The following is a 13,528-nucleotide window of genomic DNA, read 5'->3' as shown; positions in this document are numbered from 1 at the left end:
TATATCTAATTCTGAAAAAAAAAAAAAAAAAAAAAAAGATTATCATACTAACTGTTAGATTAGAACTTGAACAACTAAGATTTAGTTTCGGAAAGTATAAAAATATGAAAAAAGAATAACAACTTATACAGTAATTTTCTTCATTATTTTTATATAAGCAGCAATTCTTCCATGTCCATTCGACACTATCAATACTATAGCTTTATGGAATGCGTTATTGAGAGCGATGCTGCTGAAAAAGAATATACCGAAAAGATGGAATTAATTTTTGTGGAAAAGAAAATAATCCAAAAATTGAACAAACACTGGTGAAAATTTTAAACAAATCGTTCTTTCAATCATAATAAAAAAGTTAGGATGAAAAATTTAATTAAGAATTCATATAGTTGTGGCACGCAAAAACCTGAAGAATAGCTGAAAAAATCCATTCATACTGAGAGGAGGGAGAGAGGGGAGAGGAGTGATTTTGCTTCCACTCATTTCCACCACCGATGACATATTTGGAATTTGTGGTACCTTATTTTTTCTCTTCAGATTTCTGTTTCATTTGTTTCGTGTTGCACGTAAGATTGGTCGTTTTGATACTATTGTAAAATTTCTTATCACTAAAAATTATCATCGTTGGTTTTATGATAACTTTAAATTTGAATTTTGGAACGGGATTTCATATGAAATTATTCAATTCTAAATATCAAACAGAAAACAGAAAAATTTGGAAAGGTTAAAATTAAAAATTAATTTTCTTACCCAATTATTTAATCTTATCTTAAAATTTATAATCTCTGTTAAATGCCTACTTGCTTCCGCGTGCGGTAAATAATTATTCCCGTTAATAACGTGTTGCCAGAGGACTTGAGCCTGATAAATCGGTTAACTCAAATCCGTAACAAATATTGTGGCAAGATTTTAAATTGAAAAATGTTGATAACACTTGTTTAAAATTGGCCAGAATTAGCAGTAGGAACGACAGCTATGATCTCTGCAACAGAAAAATTAAAAGATAAATTTGTAAAATTTAAGAATAGCATAACTTTAAATTTCTAAAATGCTAGTTTGTTAGTAAAATGAATGGAAATTTAAGGATTTCCGTCAATTACGACTTTCAAACGCATTTGCATTTTAACATTTGAAAAAAAAAAAAAATACATTTGGACATAAGCGATAGGCTGTGCTGTAAGATAACACCTGTGATAAACAAAAGTTCGAATTTTTGAAAATGAAACACAAAAATAGGTAGGAAATTGTTTCGGAAAATCAATAATTTAAATAAATATTTCTCAAAAACTGAGCTCACCGCTCTCTAAACAAATATGTTTGCAAGATCCAGAATCTAGAGTTTTCTATGACTTGCTTACAGGATAACGAACTTACGCTGTAAAGCTGGAACCAGAACAAAAAAATAAAAAACTGAAAAAATGATAGTCTCATTGGAAATAAATAAATAATAAAGCTTAGGATATTAGGTTAATTCACAAAATTCAATTCACATTTATAAATAGAGGAAAAAAAGTATTGAAATACTTATTTGAAGTACTTTCATTCATATATTTTTATGTCAATTAAGAGCTCTAAAGGAGTGGTTAAAAAAAAAACTAGTGGCTAGGATTCATGCCTTCACACACGCGGCGCACTTTTGATTCCCGGCATGGGAGTACGCCCCCCCCCCTCCCCCCCCCCCCCCCCCTGTGTAGATGCATACTTTATGTTCATTTATTAAAAAGTCGAATTTATAAAAATATATGTTGATATTCTTCGGTTCTCACTTTTCAGTTGCTGTCTGCTGATAAATAACTGAAACTGTAATGTTACTCTCATGTCCTCTATGATGACCGCAGGCTTTTTGTACATTGATTGAGCTAATGGATTCAAAATATCATTTTATGTTACCAGACGATTATAAAGTTTCATTTACCAAATATTTTAGATAGAATATTTTCTTTGCTTCTAATCGGACTGTTATGAAAACAAAAGTTTAGTGGGCTCAATTTAAAAAAAAAAAAAGAGCGAAATAGATTTTTTGTGAGAATTGAAATAAATTAAAATTTTGTTAAGTTGCAAAAAAGAGAAAACATAAAATGCAGTGTTCAAATTTCAGTTTTTAAAAAATTTCTGTCAAAATTTTCTGTTTGAAATAAATTTCTATTAGCAAAAAAAAAAATGATTACAGCTTACAAGTAATTATCAAATAATTAATTAAAAACTGATATTAAAAAAAGGAGCATTTAATTGGTTATGTATAACAATATATTATTTATCCTGTTAACTTTAATTCTGTTAACATTCGATCGCGCCAGCAAAATTATCTTCTCGATCACAAATTATCTTCTCGATCATTCTTATCTTTCTTTCTAATTTTAAGAATTATTTAATAAGTAATTAGTGTTAACTTCCAATTAAACCAAAATATGGTTGGTACATCATTACATGAACATCATTTTAAGTCACTTTTTTCTAATTACTCTGTTTCACCTGGTTTGCTATTTCGTATAAGCTAAGAATTTCCGGAATTTTTCGTCAGTATGATAGTTTACATCGACAATTTATCGCGCGTTGAAAGAAGACAAAGCGTTGTATGATGCGCTGCAGTTAAAATGAAAGAATTTTACAATAGTGAAATTGAGTGAAATGTTGCATTAATGGTAAAATTAAAATTTTATTTTTTCAACTCTTAAATTCTAATTGTTTTTTTCAGATTTAAAATATACGTCTAAGTGTTTTTTTTTTTTTTTTTAATGTAATTAACGCAATTAATGATCAAAGACATTTAAGAGATTATTATTACTATTATTGTTATTACTTGTTATTTTTATTGTCATTATTGTTGCTGCAAAGCAAAATTCTCTAATAGAAGCAGGTTTATTGATGGAAAAAAATTATGTAATGGACAGTTAGTGAATATTTTCGTTTTCTCGGATTGTGAACCATTCTTATCTCTTCTCACAGAAAGTTGGTTAATTAATGAAAAGGAACAAATTGTTGCTTAAATAAATAGATATAGAAATGAATATAAATATAAGTAAAAATATAAACTGGCTTCGTTTTGTATTTCTCTAGCAATAGGTTATTATGCAGTAAAAGTATTTTAAAAATATACATCGACAACATTTGGAAAGTTAATTTCAGCTTTTGTCTTGATCCAGGAAGTGCAAGACTTTGGTATTTATTTATATTATCAGCATGACAGCATTACAACTATTAATATATTCATTAGAATTGAAAAATTAATATATATTCATTAAAATTATCATTTTTAGTTTTTTCAATCTTTTCCAATTTTTTCTTCAAATTCTTTACTTCCGTCAATTTTATTAACACATGCTTATGATAACATTGATGAGCATTTGTCAAATAATTATTACCCATACGATAGTAATAATGGTCATAATAATGACAACAATAATAATAACAAAAAAATATTAACTCATTATGAGAGAGAGAAAATGAAGCGTGGGTGGAGAATATGAATTTAATCAAATCAATAAAATCTCAAAATTTTCTATTAAGCAAAAAATATGACAACGATGGAAAATCATTTGCAATGTGTGAATTCAAATATTAATTAAATGCATTGTATGACACTGTTTTTATTACTATTTTGCATAAGCAATTGATTTTCCTTCTTTTTTCTTTATGATAGAAATGAGCTTATACATACAAATTTGATTGAAATTTAAGGGAAAAAAATTCTCAGAAACATTTAGCAGTTGTATTTGCATAATTTTATTTCTATAAAAGTGAATAAAAAAATTTATTCCATTAAATCATTAATGTTATTGCATTAAAATTGATCACAGCAAACATTAGAAAGTCCGCAAATTTCACAAACTCCTAATAAAATCCCACTTATGTACTTGTGGGAGTCGATAAGTTGGCCAAGTCATTTACCTGTAGTTTCCTTCTTATAAAATAAATGCGGGAGGACTCAAGGTAATTAAATTAAAAACTGAAAGAAATAAGATTACCTTTCTTCCTATCTTCAGTTCACTGATTCATCTCAAACAAAATCTGTAATTTCAGCCTGCTCTTGCCAGGGAAATCCTGTGATCTATGTCTCTTTTTCAAGTTTACAAGGATAGACCTTGTGTTAGGCTTATGAGTCTAGATAATCTATAAAGATGAAAGCAATTTGCTAATTGCAGAAGAACACAGAAAATGGAAGTTAAAGTACGCAGTAGGGCAAAGGGTATTTCAATGGAAAAGATCATTTTCTTTCTCTGAAAGACTTGAGTCAGAAGCACGTATGTATTACTTGTTTTTAACGTAAGACTGCTTACTGATCAAGTAATAGGTGGTGACTCAACTAAGAAGAACAAGGTAATCAGGACTTTTCTTCAATGATACTAACCTCAGCATATTAAGATACACCTATGAATCTATATTTTAAAAAAAGATACAAGAAAGTAACTGTTAGTAAGCGTAAGAAAAAATCGTTTAGGAAATCACGACAGGAAAATCGCAATGTCCATCTTTCAAAAGGTTCCTTGAACCAACAGCAGTGATTGTCAATTAGCCCTATCTCGACACGCACGGACCATACTCAGACACGAAGCAACGTGAGAGTACAGCTGTGAAGAACAATCAATGCCTAGGAGCTATACTTGCTATCGTATTCTTCCACACCTACCGCAGGACAACAAAGGATTCTCTTTTTTTCTAATTTGCACGTACCATTAAAAAACTTGACTGTTTCTTCCTTTTCTCTTTTGGCAGTTGTCTTTGTGGAACCTTAGAATGAATATTTCCTCTTTCTGCAGCTGCTGCCACTGTATGTTGACTCCAAACCTTGACCCGAACCTTATGTTGACTCCAAACCGGAACCTTGTCCCGAACCTTATGTTGACTCCAAACCTTGACCCGAACCTTATGTTGACTCCAAACCTGTGACCGAACCTTATGTTGACTCCGAATCTGGTTCTCACTTTTTCTGTTGTGATATGACCAATCATTTAAGTACTTGTTATATTTATGTAAATTAGAAAAGAGATTAATAATGTTTATTGCGTTTTGCATATGGAATATTGCAATTGAGTTATCGCTCATTTTGATAAGTTTCCAAAGTTATTCAGGTCTGGACGACATTCAGGATGTTTCTCGGGATACCAGGTCTGAATAAGTTCGTTTCAAGCATTACCATTTCGGAACTCGATGACTTTCCCGGTGAGTTACTTATGTTTTTTTTTAATAAATTTACATTTACCCGACACAAATTCATGCAACATAGGAAACATTAGCTTATCTGATGAGTGCTATTAAAGGAGCTGTTTGTTTAGTGAAGGCATATTACAAGCCTTTAAACAGATAAACAAATTATGATAGAAACTAAAACTAATCAGGAATTGCTGAATAAGGGATTTGCAGTACCTGGAGGGAGTCTCTTATTTGTTGTTCATTATCTTTTGTCCTTCTCTATCAGTTAATTTATTAATTCCATATCATTACTATCTTTACGGTCTTCGATTCATAATTGTTTTATTCACTAAGGTAAAGCATGGTAGTTTAAATACATTATTCAGACAATGGAGAGTCTTCTTATACTGTGATTTGAAAAAAGTGATAACCGATAGAAACATTGGAAAAGAAATCGAAGATATTACAAAATGAAGATGTCAGGAATGATATAACTAAAACGTAGTGCAAAAAATGTAGGCTGAGTAGGAACTTGATATTGGAAGGTAAAGTAATTTTTCATGCATTCTATTTCAGACCGCTGCAATTATTTTTACACAGTTTTGACGTTATTATTCTTCTCACTACTTATTGGTACCAAACAACATTTCGGTGCTCCAATTCGTTGCCTTGTCGATCGGCAATACTCAGGTTGACTCATGGCTTTTTTGGTTTTCGTGAGTTTATTGCTTTATAAACGTTTTCATCATCATAGTGATGTTTAAGGTTCTATAATTCATTGCCTCACGTAACCATGCATTTTATAAAATATTGGGGTGTAGAAGTTTTAAATCTTTAGTTTATTAGTAGGATAAAAAGCATACCGTTTTTCTTCTTTTTGTATCTGTTTGAAGAATTATAAGCTGATGAAAACTTAAATAAGTGAAATAAAGTCTTCATTTTTCAATGAAGAATTTAGGTTCTTGGATTGGTTATGTACATGATTACTGCTTCATATCGGAACGTTATTCGTTAACTCCACCTGAATATGAAGCAGATGAAATTGCCGCTTTCGACCCAACGCATGAGAAAAAGTATGAAAATTATTACCAGGTAAAATTTAATCACTGAATAACATTTAATTCTAATACTTGATGTCACATATTGTTTTCTAATGTAACCTGGAGATAATGATACTTTCTAATTTTAAAGTGTGAATAAAGTGATCCTTTTATCTTAATTAATCTTACATTCCAGATTCCGTAGCTATGAAAAAGATATTTCTAATTATTTTTTGTCCTCTGTCAATAAATATTTTTATAGTTTTATAGACCTTATCTTAAAAATAATCTGAGTAGTCATGTTAAGGTGATGTTTTCGTGATTGATAGTTTTCGAATAGTCATGTTAAGGTATGTTTTCGTGATTGATAGTTTTGATGATTTCTTATCACAAAAAAAAAAATAATAATTGAAAAGGAACGATAAAGGTGAAGAAGTAACTGCAATGCTCTTACATTTTATTGCAGTGGGTGCCATTTCTTTTGGCTGCTCAAGCGCTATCCTTCTATGTGCCACATTTTCTGTGGAGATGGTTTCAAAAATTAAGCAGTAAGTTCGTATGATTGAATATAAAGGTTGTGAAAATGCTTTAAGTTATTTATTCTGTAAGAGTGCTTTTGTTTTTTTTTCTCTGCTTTCTACACGTCTTTTCATGGATTTAGCTAGATTGCATTATAAAATTTTGAATTTGAACTTGGTTGTTACTTTATTTGAGGCTACTTTTTTTTTTTTCATAGTTTTCTTTTTATTGGTTTCTGTGAAAAGAAAATATAAATGATTTGTCTGAAAAATGTTCATATTACTTTGCTTCTGAATCGTAGTTGATTTCTTTTTAAAAAATACTTCTCCTTCCTCCAGATTGCCAGCATTATAGTTTTCTCATATAGATTTGGATATGGCTTTCACAGTAGCTGAAGCAACTCGAATATACCATATGTTCAGAGATGAACGCAGTAAGGCTCTAAAAGATTTAGTGCGATATCTTGAACAGGTAATACTTTTTTAAAGGTTCTCTTTTTTGTCAAAGTTATAGTATGAATTCTGTCCATTGTAAGGAATACTACTTTGGTATGGAACTTAATCTCAATCTTTAGACAGTACTATCATGAGTGTTAGCTATCGTTTAAAAGAACAGTTGTATCTTAGAATATTTGCTCTCATTTCAAAGTGAAGTACATTTTGTGCACGTTAAACTTTTTTCTATTATCTTGTGAATAAAATTGTAGTGGTTAGGGCAGTCGATAGCTGATTTGAAAAAGGAAGAGTAATTTTTATAAGTTGTATGAGTCATAGGTTTAATTTTGTATTATATGAATGCTTTTTTTAGCCATTCTGTTCACTGCTATGAATGACTGTCTGCACAGATAGCTTTGGGAAATGAATTAGCATCCTGTTCCGAAATTTTCTCCTTAATTTATTCCTTCCTTAACTTTTTGATGGTTCACACCATCCGATATTAGTTGATCCATAGATTACGATATGCTTCAAAATCGCACATTTTGTTAACTATATAATCATGTGGAAATGTTGTAGTGTCTAGTTTATCCAGTTCGGCATTCCGTTTTCGAAAATATCACTCGTGTCACTCTTGTTGGATGGTATTCGTCGCTCGTTTATGTACTTGAAAAATTGTTAAATATTGCAAACACGGTCTTGCAGCTTTATGTCGTTAATGCATTTGTAGGTGACGGAACACTGCTTTGGGGTTATCAGGTTCGTTTGCTTCGTTAATTACTCAAAATTCCAATAGTGATGCAGGAAATGTTGTATTCTATTTATATTTATTACTCCAAATAAATTCATATTTTCCTTAATATCATTATAGAAAATACTCGACTTCTTTATATCGAACTATACATACTACAGATTAAATCAGTTATCAGCAATCCTGATCAGATCCGTTTGCAGCTAATCAAGGATCTTTGGACAGGGAAAGACTGGGCGACCACTGGGCATTTTCCGCGAGTGGTATATTGCGACTATATTAAGCATGAACTTGCGAACGTTCAGCGCAGAACAGTTCAGTGTGCGCTTGCAATAAATATACTTAATGAAAAGGTTCTTAAATTTTTTTATAATCCAGTCATATTGGTGATTGAAATCTTATCTACGTCATTAGTTTCTTTAAAAACGGTTAAATAGGTGTTCGCAGTAATGTCTGCATGGTTGTTGCTGCTGCTTGCAGTCAATATTATTAGCGCAATTTACACAGTTACCATATTGTTCATGCCGACATTCCGTAAGCGTTCTGTATCAAATTATTTTCAGGTTTGATTATGCTTTATTTTTACAAATGCATTACTTTTAATATTTACTTGGTAAAAAAGTTCTTGTGTGACACACATTAGGTTTTAAGTTTTCCGGAAAGAATCAGTAACAAATAGAAACATTTATTATAGGCTATATACTTCACGTTTGACCTGAATTTGAAGATCTAAATAGACGAACCGATAAATAAAACTTTGTTTTTGTTAAAATGATTGTACGAAAGATTGTTTTGATTCCTTTTGATCAGTAACGATTTCTAAATAACGTTTTGGGGTTTTCCTGGTTTATGATGACACATTGCTAAATTATATTTGCTGAATTACACAGTTATAGCACAGTGTACGTCATAGAAATATTTTTAATGCATTTTAGGATTTCGTTTGCAGAGAAGAACCGCTCGATGATAACCTCTTTGATAATAGTGAGTTTTTATAAAGTTAGTCATTTCATTTTTGAAAGAACTTTCTTAATTCTTCAATATTTTTCTCTATATTTTCCAGTGTAATTTACCCCGGAATTGTATAGTAGCTTTACTTGTTATATCTGTAATTTACACATGGTTTTATGCAGGTTAAACACCGCAGATTTTTTCTTTTATTGTTAATAAATGCTTAGGTTTAAATTTCTTTGACATTTTTGACAAATTTTAGAACGTATTCCATTTATGAATTATAAAGCAAAGGCTTTTTATATGCCTGAAAATGTACAAAACTACTTTTTAAGATTACATTGATTTTTCTGTAAAAATATTCCAGCCCACAAATAAACATAAAAGAGGCATTTTAAAGTAGCTAAAGTTCTTCTGATTTATAATGGAATAATCAAAAAGCATCTCTTTATAGTAGATCTGATTTGCGGTGCTTTGTCCAACGATGGAGCGTTATTTTCCATTAACTCCAATAATGCTGCTATTACAGCACTGAATTACAGAATCGCATTACAGATTACTGTAATATTTTCTTGTTCTTTTCTTATCCTTCCCGTTTGCGACACAGTTTCAAATATCGGATATGTAATTTTAAGCATAATATGTCCTAACGTTTTCTGCCATTTAATTGGATTAATGGAAAATTTTCTTCATCTTGCAAAACAGTACCGACCAATGCAATAGAATGGTCTTTGATAAGTTTCGCTATTTTAATAATACTTTTCGTAATTTTTAAAGTTGAAAAATCTTGTTCAGATGGTGATTTTTGTGAGAAGTTGTCCGAGGACCATTTTTCAAATACTACAAACGCTTCATTTCCCAGAATTAGGTAAGGAACAAATAATTTTTACGATTTTTTGCCATAATGTCACACTTCCAATTCAAATTCAAATTGTTTTCCTCTTAAATTTATGCCATGAATCAATAAGTTCAGTTTCCAAAAATTTCCTTATGTTCTTTAAAAAGGTATTTTAGACGTCGTCTGTGTGCAACGGCTGAATGCGAAACTGTTAACACAGAGAGTGAAAAGACGCGAGGATCTAAAGAACAGAAACAGGCGATTTCCTATCGACAATTAATATTACTAGCACGTAATTTTCAAAATTGCAAATTTATAACAATCTTTTTGTTTGGAGCAAACAAAGAAGACTTTACACTTATGAGGAACGATCTCGACATTAGCTCGCTGCCTTATTTGAATTTCATTTCTGTTCAAACATTTACTGAGTAAACTCACATATGTGCTGACAGTGTTTGGTAAGGTGTCATATACTTTCATTTATTTGATTCATGAAACAGGCTTAAAAATTAAGCTTTTTTATGAAATTTATCAATTTTAGATCAAAACAAATATTTTCTAAATAATTTTATTTGCGAAGCAATGCATCCAGACAGTGTTCTTCTATTGCACTTTATACAATCTCATGTGGGTAGGATAGTTGCATCTGATATTGTGTTCACACTTTGGGCTGATTATGTAAAAGCAAAGGAGTCCAGAAGACATAAGTACCAACCGAAAGTTATGGATGGCATGGCATATGGTAATCTTCATTATTCAAAATTAATAAATAAAATAACATACTGAAAAAAAAAAAAAAAAAAATAGGATAGAATATATTCTGTGTAGCACTAAGTTGAATTTTGTGATATTAGAACATCAAGTTTAGCAAATAGCGTTTAGAGGAATATCAGAATTGTTCAATTTTCCTCTCTTATCGTCCTTGCGCAGTAACGGAGACTGATTTTGTAATTGGAGAAATGCTTTTCTTGTTTGCATCCTAATTTTTCCTGTTTGTACTTATTTAATGTTTACGGCTTTTTAAAATAATCATTTTAGATTTGGTCATGATAAGTACCATAAAACAAGTAAGGTATCGTTTTTAGCTTCTTGTAATGACATTTAATAGTTGTCTCACTTCGAAAGTATAATTCGTATTGTTGTTTTTTTATTATACTAAGTTTGCGCTTGTTTCTCATGCATTTATTTTTTTGTCTCTAACTCGTTCTAACTGCCTTCTGTTTCTCGTTCTAATTACCATGTTTGTTTTAACTGTCATGTTTTTATTTATTGAAAAAAAGTGTTATTTATTGTATTGGTGCTGAATATATTACGGTAGTATTCAACAGCTACTTCCCTGAGCGATCTTTGTTGCTTTCAGAAACACCGACCTTGGAGGAAAACCTAACAGTACTGAACAATAACCGATATTTTAATATGTCTTCCTCAAAAAATGATTCAGTGGATGCCGATTTTCTTTTAAAACCAAAAGAATATTCACAAGTAGTAAGTTATCACGCCTTTCTTTTAAGGAAAAAGATAATGCTTATAGTACTTGGATGATTATTTCTCAAAAAAATTTAACAAAACTTATTTATTGCGTTGATGTTTTTTCTAACGATTTTTCTGGGTAGTGCTCTTGATAGATAATTTTCTACTTTAAAACCATCTTTTTAGTTGCCATTAAATCTCTGTTCAAAAGAGTTAGCTTCCACAAAAGTGTTCTGAATCACTATAAAACTACCTGAATATAAAAATACATTATATGTTTACCTTCAGCAGTCATTAAATTAATGCTTAAGATCAAGCAAAAGCAAAGAGAGACGAACCGTCATTACTACTTTTCACATTAAAAACAAATTGTAATTGATGTAATTTATGTGATAACAAATTGTAATTTATATGATTACATGCATTTATTATTATAAACATTTTATACTGTTGCAAAATATTTATGCATTTCAAGAGGATTTTCCAGTTCTTAGAATCTTTTATAGGTTGATTCTGTGGATTCATGTTCATCTACAGTGTGCTCGTAAGTCTTTACACTTCTTTTGTTAATCTAATAAATCGGATTGATTTGAGTTAGAAATGAACTCCAGTTAGTCTGTTTATTTATATCGGATTGATTTGAGTTAGAAATGAACTCCAGTTAGTCTGTTTATTTATTGTAAGGATTTATTATATTTCCTTGTGTTATACATAAGGTTGATTTCCAGAGGCCGAAATATATTCATTGGAAAAATTGGTAACTGAAGAAGCAAATGACTGATGATCTTTCTTACTGATGAACGTTCTTTTTGTGAGTTCGTTGGATTATTTTCTCATTTCTCTTTTTCAGTTGAATTTCTTTATTAAATTCTTACCATTGTCGTTTGCGCTCAAAATTTCTGTTTTTCCTTGTCTGCAGTTAACAACACTGTTCGTTAAACTAGTGCCTACGATTACTGACAATATAAAATCCGTGATGTAAAACTGAACAAGTATAAAGATTCATTACTCTTTCACATCTCGACAATTGTGTCATTTCAGTCGTGTTCGGTTTCCCTCCAGAGCTCTCATATTATTTTGTGCAGTTCATTTTCTGTCTAGATTGTCGATGTTAGGTGTCAGTTTTCCAGCGACAGGATCATTCCGTTTTGTCATACAAACTTCCGTTTTATAAGACTTGACATTTCTTGAAAATGCCAATGCTTGTTGCTATTCCAACAACTGAGTGAAATATCAAGATAAGAAAGAAATAAATCTGAATCACACAAGAGCTCTGAATACAATAAAGCTTTACGGTATTTACGCAATCGCACCTGAGAAAAACGAGCAGATATTGTAGCTCTTCAGTACGATGCACATTTATTGAGGTTATTATTGAGGTCATCAGGAGCTTATTTTATTTTTTCTTATTTCCTATAGCTTATTGACCATTTTATTGCTTATAAATTTTCCTATATTAAAAAACATGTTTGAAGGTAATTTAGCTACAAAATTTATGTTACTATATGGAATGGAAATTGATTCTTTCCCCAAACTTCTGTCTGGCGTGCCATACTCACTGAATATCCTTTGTTGTCTGTCTTGCGTATTATCTGTCTGACCGTTTCTTTTTTGTTCCAGTCATATTTTCTTATTTTAGCACATTTGTCACCTTAAACTTCAGCACTGCACAAGTGTATCTTAGGAGAAATCTTGCTTATGGCTGTAGAAGTCGTAAAAAGACTTGATGAAATAAAAAAGGAAAGAGTTATTTATAATTTGAGAATGTGATGGTTTGAAATTTTTGAATAATACGTCATGCTAATTGTAAATATTTCAGCTCTTTCCAATTATTTTCTTACATTTGGGTCTCGTTTATATTTAATGTTCTCTAACTTTCGGCGAAGGGATTATGGAAGACGGGATTTCGACTTGTACTGCATATTTGAAATTAGTTGTTACACCTTTTGTCAGCCAGTTACCTACTCTATGTTTTCACAGGCAAAGAGATAAATATTAGTTAAAATAAAAAGTGTACCAACAATTAGCGAAGGAGCAGACACATGTAATTCATATTAATTCTTTCAGTTGTTTAAAGAGAGGTAGTGAAATGCTTTGCGAAATTTCCTTTTTTCTTCTAATAGAATATTATGTGACGAGTAGGTTTGGTTGTTAATAATTCGCCAAATGAATGATATATTTTGATATGGAACTATGCATGTCCTAATGTCAAAACTACAGCTACTATTACTTGGAATTGCTTATCCCTTTTATCAAACAGTTTGCTTATGATCCAAGTGTTTTTACTTAGTCTTGTTTTGTTTACTTTTGATTTTATATAATCAACGCCATAACTGTAGTGCTTTTTCATATTCACTTCAATTTTAAATGCCTGCGTTAGATATTTGCTCGCAGTCCT

At 30.7% G+C, this 13,528-nt stretch overlaps 1 protein-coding gene and 1 non-coding gene across 2 annotated transcripts; both read left to right on the top strand.

Moving 5' to 3' along the window:
- The first annotated feature begins 1,575 nt into the window (after window positions 1-1,575).
- Window positions 1,576-1,652, top strand: Bm14570. The gene has a single exon. It is a non-coding gene; the product is annotated as a tRNA-Glu (tRNA).
- Window positions 1,653-5,084: 3,432 nt separating this feature from the next.
- Bm10579 (Uncharacterized protein) lies at window positions 5,085-11,895 on the top strand (the record flags this gene model as incomplete). Its single annotated transcript, XM_043082002.1, has 15 exons — window positions 5,085-5,157; window positions 5,704-5,817; window positions 6,086-6,219; window positions 6,634-6,715; window positions 7,054-7,157; window positions 7,700-7,879; window positions 8,075-8,224; window positions 8,309-8,434; window positions 8,807-8,855; window positions 9,618-9,690; window positions 9,837-9,952; window positions 10,202-10,402; window positions 11,021-11,145; window positions 11,637-11,674; window positions 11,859-11,895. 15 exons carry the CDS (start codon window positions 5,085-5,087, stop codon window positions 11,893-11,895), a joined length of 1,602 nt encoding a protein of 533 aa, XP_042937936.1.
- Between the last annotated feature and the right edge of the window lie 1,633 nt (window positions 11,896-13,528).

This window comes from Brugia malayi (genome assembly GCF_000002995.4).
Source record: "Brugia malayi strain FR3 genome assembly, contig: Bm_v4_Chr4_scaffold_001, whole genome shotgun sequence".
Lineage (NCBI taxonomy): Eukaryota > Metazoa > Nematoda > Chromadorea > Rhabditida > Onchocercidae > Brugia > Brugia malayi.
The sequence above is the reverse complement of the archived record's forward strand: the minus strand, read 5'-3'. Positions and strand labels throughout refer to the sequence as shown.